Raw genomic sequence first — 8,367 nt, 5'->3', positions numbered from 1 at the left:
AAACCCCACAAGAATCCGACAGCGGGATGATGATGTTTTGCCTCGTTTTGGGATCAGAGTCTGTCAGGAACCGCCGAGCCACACTTGGAATGCATAGTTTGGATGGGTCCGGTTCTCGCAGAACCACACCGCTCATCTCTAAAAAGAACTTTAAATGGCTTTGAAACATTTTCTTAAATGCTGTAATGTGTACACAGGGGTGTTGCCAACGGGAAGCAGTTACTTTCCCGACGGCTGGGATCCCGGCGGTCAATATACCAACGCGGGGATCCCGAGGGTCCACATACCAACGCTGATCGGGATGCCGACTTCACATTACCGACAGCCAGCATCCCGATCATCCTCACAGTGAGACGCGCTGGAGTCTGGCCGAGGGGTGGGGGGAGGTTAGGTTTAGGCAGGACAAGGGGGGGTTAGGGAGCATGGATGGGGAGGTTAGGGAGTGGGGAGGGTTAGGGTTAGGCACCAGGTGGGGAGGTTTAGGGTGAGGCACCCAGAAGGGAGGGTTAGGGTAGGGAAAAGGTGAGGGTTAGGGGTTAGGGGGCTGAATGGGGGGCTGTCGGGATTATTATGGACAGGATGCCGCTGTCGGTATACTGACAGCCGGCACCCCGTCCATCGGCTAATCATACTGAACCAGTTGCCGGCTTCCTCCATTCATACTGATACATAGTGATTAATGCAGCATGCAGTCATTCCCAATAGGTGGTGTATAATAGTCTGGACGTGTAGGATTTCCATAGACGGTCAGACTTTATAGGGGCTTAAAGCACAGACACAATATAAAATAACTATACATACATTACAGACCACTCGTCTGTAACAATGAAGTATGTACTGGACTCAGTAAGACACAGACTCAGTATATGTTGCTTACATTTACCATTTTATTTTTATTTTTTCTGCCTTTAAACAATATCAGACCACATCCTTAATAGAATTAAAGCTTTGGTTACCTTTACTTTTGACCTTTATTCCTGAACAATAAGGAAATGTACAAGACGGGGCTTTAATGTAACATGACCACTTGCATTCTTTAAATCCTAGGACACACCTAGGCCGATACGAGGACTACCACGTAAGCCATTCCTGCGTGGTTCGCATACTGTAACAGTGCGGTCCACCAAGGCTCTTTTCCCCCCTTCATGCCACTACAACGGCCACACAGGAGCTGGGGGAGAAGGCTCTAGAGATATAATCAGCGGCTGGGACTCTTGTCACATTATCAGAGCAGTCTGACAAGCCAAGAGATGCCACTGATCTTCAGACACTCACGTGAAGCATAAGAAGTACAGAGAAAGGGGAGGAAGAATGGATTTTTCTTCTTCGGTAAACACCAGTTAGAAGAACGACTTTTGATGAACACTCCCAGTTACTAGAACGAGGAAACACCTGTGATAATAATCAGATTTGCATACGGTGTACCTCCTATCACGCTGCAGCCGAAGTTCTTACACGGTTATAAATATGCAGCAACATTCTCTGCATCATCTACTGAGGGACGGCTCATAGTACTGTATGTAATAAAACAGGTAGGCTCGGCAGCAAGAGTGAGGCAAACGCAAACCGCTATTCCTCTCCAGGCCGGCACTCCAGTATGAGAGCACGCATGCCTCTCAGAGCACCCTGCAGACTGTCCGACAGTCTCTCCGCATCGGTCTCCTGACAGCAGTCAAAAGCGGAGACGCACACAGTAATACTGTTCTGAGAGGGTGCAAAGCAGACGCTGTATCCATCGGGAACCAGGGGTCCGTAACAGATCACGCAGTCCATAGGAGAGGACACCTGGTATGGAGAGAGAGGGAGACCGAGAGAGAATGTTAGCTCTGTGGGTTATAGGAGGTATGAAAATAATCTGGAATATGTACAATCCCCTAAACTTCACCTGGTAGAAATCCAGAGTTAAACCTGTACAACCAGTATGTCAGAAAGAGGGATATTACCAATGGGGTTTCTCTTCAAAGTGAAAAATATCTTTACAAATACCAATGTATGGTCTAGAAATCAGTTTCCAGGACTGATTTCTCCTCATATAAATCTATTTATTTATTTTTTTACACACATCGTGGCGGCCATTTTGTGGACTGAATCAACATGGCTGAGAAAGCACATGCCAATAAATCTCATTTAGTCACTCACATTGGCTCCCTCTACAAAATGGCTAACACCCCTTTGTGCAGCCAACAGGTGCACTGTATATAGCCCTAAGGTCATGTATTATGGGATAACATTAGCTATACTGAAACCATGGCCTGTTTGGGTACTTGAGGGAAGGATTGTGGAACTTGAGTCTTCAGTTACAGTTTCTGCCAGACCTGTCCTGTGAAGAGCTTCCAATGAGAGGACACGGCATAGGACGTATCCATGAGGAGCGAGGGGAGAGCCAGACCAGAGGAAATGCACATCATCTTCAGAGCCAGGATAGCGCCATCCACAGACTGCCCCTGTAACACCTACAAGAACACGATGATTTACAGTCAGCTTCTTAAGTGGCGATTTACAGCGGAATAAAAGCGTCAATATAAAATAGAAGACATTTTAAAACCCTGTGAAAGCGACATTATGATAAATGCCCTGTGCCGCAGGCCGACCTGTCATGTCTGGGAACTATGTAATTCACAGATATATCGGATGTACACACCCGCCAATCAGCGAGCGATGTATCGTTTGATCGCTTGAATGATATATAGACCAATGTGTGCCCAGCCTTACACTAGAACACTGCCCAATCTGTCCCCTTCCTAACATCCATAACAAAGTCACAGGCATTAGGAAGTAGGGATGGCCATCGATGGTACCATTAAAGGGTAACCTCAATGATGTGAAACTATCTGTAATGAAACCATCTATGGTTTCATCCACCGATGGTCACCCATGCTTTACATTGCATTAGGCAGTGGGTCAATGAGAGCCCAGGGGCGGAACTTTGCAGGAGTGTTGAGGGCGGAGCTAGGCTCAGTGTTCAGCCACCTTGAGAAAAAAACAAAACAAAACCGTATATATTTAGTGGTTGTGTATCATCGATGGTGGGGAACCATCTGGTTCTCCGGTGGAAAAACTATTCTACATCGGCCTCAAACCATGAATGAATTTGAATAATTGATGGTCAACCCTATTAGGAAGGTACAATAGCAAGAAGAGGATCATACAGGTAAGTCATAAGTGATCAAGGTGTGTCTAGAACACACAGCAAGCATGGTGTATAGATTAGATACTACTGTATCAGCAGGGCCGGTTCTAAACCCTTTGGCGCCCCGGGTGGAAAATGGGGGCGTGGCTTCATAAAGGGGGCGTGGTCAGTTACGACCCCTGTACAGTGGAGTAGCGCCGCTGAAAAAAAAAAACTTACTATCCCCGCTCCCGACAGCTGCAGGTCTCCGCCGGCGCCGCTCCTTTCCTCGGATGACAGACACTAGAGGTCAATTATGACCCCTAGCGTCTGTCATTCCCACAATGCTGTGCGGTGCGCGATGACGTCATCGCGCACCGCACAGCAAAGGTCCTCTACACGAAGGGAAACTAGACGCGTATAGTTTCCCTTCACAGTGGGGGGCAGCGGGGGGCACAGCAGTAGCGGATTTTGCCATGGTGCGGCGCCCCCCTGATGGCGCTGGCGCCCTGGGCAGAAGTCCTGCTTGCCCGTGGCAAGATCCGCTACTGTGTATCAGTATGTGTTGATCACTGTTGCACTTTGGAAAGGAGGCAAACTAATAAATCTAACTGGGTTGCAGGATATCACAGAACTGTACACACAACACATGCAACCACACTGTATACACACACACACACACACACACACACACACACACACACTCATTTATGGATGGGTCCCAATTGGGGAAAAAGCCAACAACAAAAAAACTACAACACAGTATAACAGACAGCAACATAAACAATGCAAACACCGTATAAACAATAAAAGCACCTTATGAAATGTTGCAATCCATTCCTAATCCAAATGTATGAAAAACGTTCCTATATACAGACATGTCCTCATACAATGAGCATCTTTGCGCCATACAGGGTGAGGTACCCGGTGTGACTGGGGCGCACCAAAAGATGAAGTGTAACCATATAGTTCGTTAAACCTTGTCTTTTAGTCGCATCCGCGATGCAGCACAAACCTGCTCAGTGCACCAGAGACACCGGGCTGCAACTTTAACCACCCAGGAAATGGAGTTCCACACCCACAGTTACAGATGAAGCACAACTTACAGTATAACACCACAGGCCAGATATTAAATGCCTGATAGGAACCTTAACTGGGTGCTCTGTCTTCTGGTCAGCCTGCAGGTCTCACAATGTCCGGACTAGCCAGCAATACATGACAGAGAGAATGTTCAATCACTTTCCGTGTGTCTCAGTCACATTGAAGGTTATAGACTGGTGACCCCCACAAAATGGACTATACGACTGCATTACAAAGGACCTAATACAGAGTACTTATAACCACAGCGGCTCCTACACATGCTGCTATTAGTAAGAGACATACAGACAGAGCAAAGTACAATATCAGAAATAGACTAGCACCACCTACTGGTTATTTTTGGGAAACGCAACATTATGAATTTTTTTGAAGAAACCACATTTTCATGGTAAGCAGCATTTAATGTGATTTATAAAACAGAGAGGTGGAGACTATAGAGACTATTACAGCAATATGGGATGTATGGAGATCTCACCTGCTCCGTAGCTGCTTGGTGACTCTCTACAGCTCTCAACATGAGAGACAACTTCTCTTGTGCCTTGGTCACAAAACACACAGGATACAGAAAGAGAGAGATATTATATTATTATTAGTCAGAGGGCACAAATCACCTACAGCCAGTGAAAATGAGTTTTATGGTGAGAACTTACCCTTGTTAAAACTCTTTCTGCGAGGTACACTGGGCTCCACAAGTCTGGACAATGGGGTGTAGAGTAGGATCTTGATCCGAGGCACCAACAGGCTCAAAGCTTTGACTGTTCCAGAATGCACAGCGCCGCCTCCTCTATAACCCCGCCTCCCAGCACAGGAGCTCAGTTTAGTTAACCAGCCCAATGCAGTAGCAGGAAAAGAGACGACAACGGTTAGTAGCCACATACACCACACTCTCACGACAGGAGAAGTGTCAGCGGCTAATGCCATATCAACCCAAAGAAGCTAAGTGCGTCAGGGTGGGCGCCTTGTGGAGCCCAGTGTACCTCGCAGAAAGAGTTTTAACAAGGGTAAGTTCTTACCATAAAACTAATTTTCTGCTGCGGGGTACACTGGGCTCTACAAGTCTGGACAATGGGGATGTCCAAAAGCAGTTCCTTATGGGAGGGGACGCACTGTAGCGGGCAGAAGAACCCGGCGTTCAAAGGAAGCATCCTGGGAAGCGGCAGTATCAAAGGCATAGAGCCTTATGAACATATTCCCGGAGGACCAGGTAGCCGCCTTGCACAATTGGTCAAGGGTCGCACCACGTTGGGCCGCCCAAGAAGGTCCAACAGACAGAGTAGAATGGGCCGTAATGTGAACAGGAGCTGACAGACCAGCCTTCACATAAGCATGCGCAATCACCATTCTAATCCATCTGGCCAGGGTCTGCTTGTGAGCAGGCCAGCCACGTTTGTGAAATCCAAACAAAACAAAGAGAGATTCAGACTTTCGAATAGAAGCAGTTCTCTTCACATAGATATGGAGAGCCCGTACCACATCCAAAGACCGCTCTTTGGGAGACAAATCAGGAGAGATAAAAGCTGGAACCACAATCTCCTGATTAAGGTGGAACGAAGAAACCACCTTAGGTAAATATCCGGGACGAGTCCTAAGAACCGCCCGGTCACGGTGAAATATCAGATATGGGGAACTACAGGACAAGGCACCCAAATCCGACACTCTTCTAGCAGAGGCAATAGCCAGCAAGAACATCACCTTAAGGGAAAGCCACTTAAGGTCAGCTGAACCAAGAGGTTCAAATGGAGGCTCCTGCAACGCCTCCAAAACCACCGACAAGTCTCAAGGAGCCACAGGCGGGACATAGGGAGGTTGGATACGCAACACACCCTGAGTGAAAGTATGAACATCAGGTAAAGTTGCAATTTTTCTCTGAAACCACATCGACAAGGCAGAAATATGAACCTTGAGGGAAGCCAGACGCAGGCCTAAATCTAGGCCCTGCTGTAGAAAAGCCAAAAGTTTGGCTGTACTAAACTTGGAAGCGTCATAATGGTTAGATGCGCACCAAACAAAGTAGGAATGCCAGACCCGATGGTAAATCCGAGCAGGAGGCCGGTTTCCGGGCCCGCAACATAGTTTTAATGACCCCTTCAGAAAAACCCTTAGCTCTTAAGACTGAAGCTTCAAGAGCCACGCCGTCAAAGACAGCCGGGCTAGGTCCTGGTAGACACAGGGGCTCTGAACGAGGAGGTCTGGGCGTTGTGGAAGTAGAAGTGGACGCTCTGACCATAGGCCTTGCAGGTCTGAGAACCAGTGCCGTCTGGGCCACGCCGGAGCTATGAGAAGCAGATTTCCTTTTTCTTGCTTGAACTTCCGAATTACCCTGGGCAGTAGTGACACCGGAGGGAACACGTACGGCAGTCGAAACCTCCACGGCACTGCCAGCGCATCCACGAATGCTGCTTGAGGATCCCTTGTCCTTGCTCCGAAGACCGGAACCTTGTGATCATCATCAGATCCACATCTGGAAGACCCCACCTTTCCACGAGGAGTTGAAACACTTCTAGATGGAGGCCCCACTCGCCGGCATGCACGTCCTGACGACTGAGAAAGTCCGCTTCCCAATTCAGGACTCCCGGAATGAATATTGCCGATATTGCCGGTAGATGGCGTTCTGCCCAACGTAGAATCCGTGAGGCTTCCTTCATTGCCAAACGGCTTCGAGTGCCGCCTTGATGATTTATATAAGCCACTGTGGTGGCGTTGTCCGACTGTACTTGAACAGGACGGTTCTGAATCAAATGCTGGGCTAGGTACAACGCATTGAAGACCGCCCGCAATTCCAGAATGTTGATCGAGAGGAGAGATTCCTCCTTGGTCCACCGACCCTGCAAGGAGTGCTGCTCCAGCACCGCGCCCCAACCTCCTAAACTGGCATCTGTCTTCAACAGGACCCAGTTGGATATCCAGAAGGGATGGCCTCTGCACAATTGTCGGTCCAGGAGCCACCAGAGCAGAGACAGACGGACCTCCGGAGTCAAAGAGATCATGTGAGACCTGATCCGGTGAGGCAGGCCGTCCCACTTGGCTAGAATCAGCTTCTGGAGGGGGCGAGAATGGAATTGAGCATACTCCACCATGTCGAATGCTGACACCATGAGGCCCAGCACTTGCATTGCCGAATGTATCGACACTTGCGGACGAGAAAGGAAGCAACGAATCCTGTCCTGAATCTTCAGGACTTTCTCCTGAGACAAGAACAACCTCTGGTTGTGAGAGTGTCCAACAGCGCTCCCAGATGCACCATGTTCTGAGCAGGGACCAGGGAGGATTTCTTCCAGTTGATGAGCCACCCGTGGGCTTGTAGAAACCGGACCGTCATATCCAGATGACGCAGGAGAAGATCTGGGGAATTTGCCAGGATTAACAAGTCGTCCAGATACGGCAGTATCCTGACCCCTTGACGGCGGAGTACCACCGTCATCACTGCCATAACTTTGGTGAAGACTCGCGGAGCCATTGTTAAACCAAAAGGTAACGCCCGAAACTGGTAATGGAGGTTGCCAATAACGAACCTCAGGTATTGTTGATGTGACACTGCTATAGGAATATGCAGGTAAGCATCCTGTATGTCCAGGGAGACCATGTTGTCCCCAGGTTCCAAGGCCAGAACTATAGAGCGAAGGGTTTCCATACGGAACTTGGAAACCTTCACAAATTTGTTCAGTGCCTTGAGGTTGAGAATGGGCTGGGAGGACCCATTCGGTTTCGGGACTAGAAACAGCGGAGAATAGTTCCCCCCGGCCCCTCTGAGCAAGAGGCACCTGTACTACGACTCCTGTATCCAGGAGGGTCTGTACCACCGAATACAGTGTGTTTTACTTTGTCTGGTCCGACGGGACGTCTGTCTGGCAAAAATCGATGAGGGGGTCGGTTTTTGAAGGCTATGGCGTAACCTCGAGTGACGACTTCCCGTACCCAGGCATCTGAAGTGGTCTTCAACCATTCCTGGGTATACCCTAGAAGCCGGCCCCCCACCCTGGGATCCTCCAGGGGGAGGCCCGCCCCGTCATGCGGCAGGCTTATCGGTCTTGGCTGCTGGCTGACGGGCAGCCCAGGCTCTTTTGGGCTTCGGCTTACCAGGTTTGGAAGTGCGGGCCTGCTTATGGTACGCCTGACCTTTTGCTTTACCTGAAGGGCGAAAGGACGTGCCTTTGGCCTTC

At 49.0% G+C, this 8,367-nt stretch overlaps 1 protein-coding gene across 1 annotated transcript in view; it reads right to left on the bottom strand.

Annotated features, from left to right (window-relative positions):
* Positions 1-865: 865 nt before the first annotated feature.
* Positions 866-8,367, bottom strand: part of LOC134949524 (carnitine O-acetyltransferase-like) — a 28,723-nt gene continuing 21,221 nt past the window's right edge. Inside the window, exons 12-14 of the mRNA XM_063938149.1 lie at positions 4,683-4,745; positions 2,316-2,453; positions 866-1,785 (exon numbers count right to left, since the gene is read on the bottom strand). Coding sequence (XP_063794219.1) covers positions 1,570-1,785; positions 2,316-2,453; positions 4,683-4,745 — 417 coding nt within the window. The 3' untranslated portion in view covers positions 866-1,569. The remainder of the gene's footprint in view (positions 1,786-2,315; positions 2,454-4,682; positions 4,746-8,367) is intronic.

Source organism: Pseudophryne corroboree, chromosome 8, assembly GCF_028390025.1.
Source record: "Pseudophryne corroboree isolate aPseCor3 chromosome 8, aPseCor3.hap2, whole genome shotgun sequence".
NCBI classification, from domain to species: Eukaryota; Metazoa; Chordata; class Amphibia; order Anura; family Myobatrachidae; genus Pseudophryne; species Pseudophryne corroboree.
The sequence above is the reverse complement of the archived record's forward strand: the minus strand, read 5'-3'. Positions and strand labels throughout refer to the sequence as shown.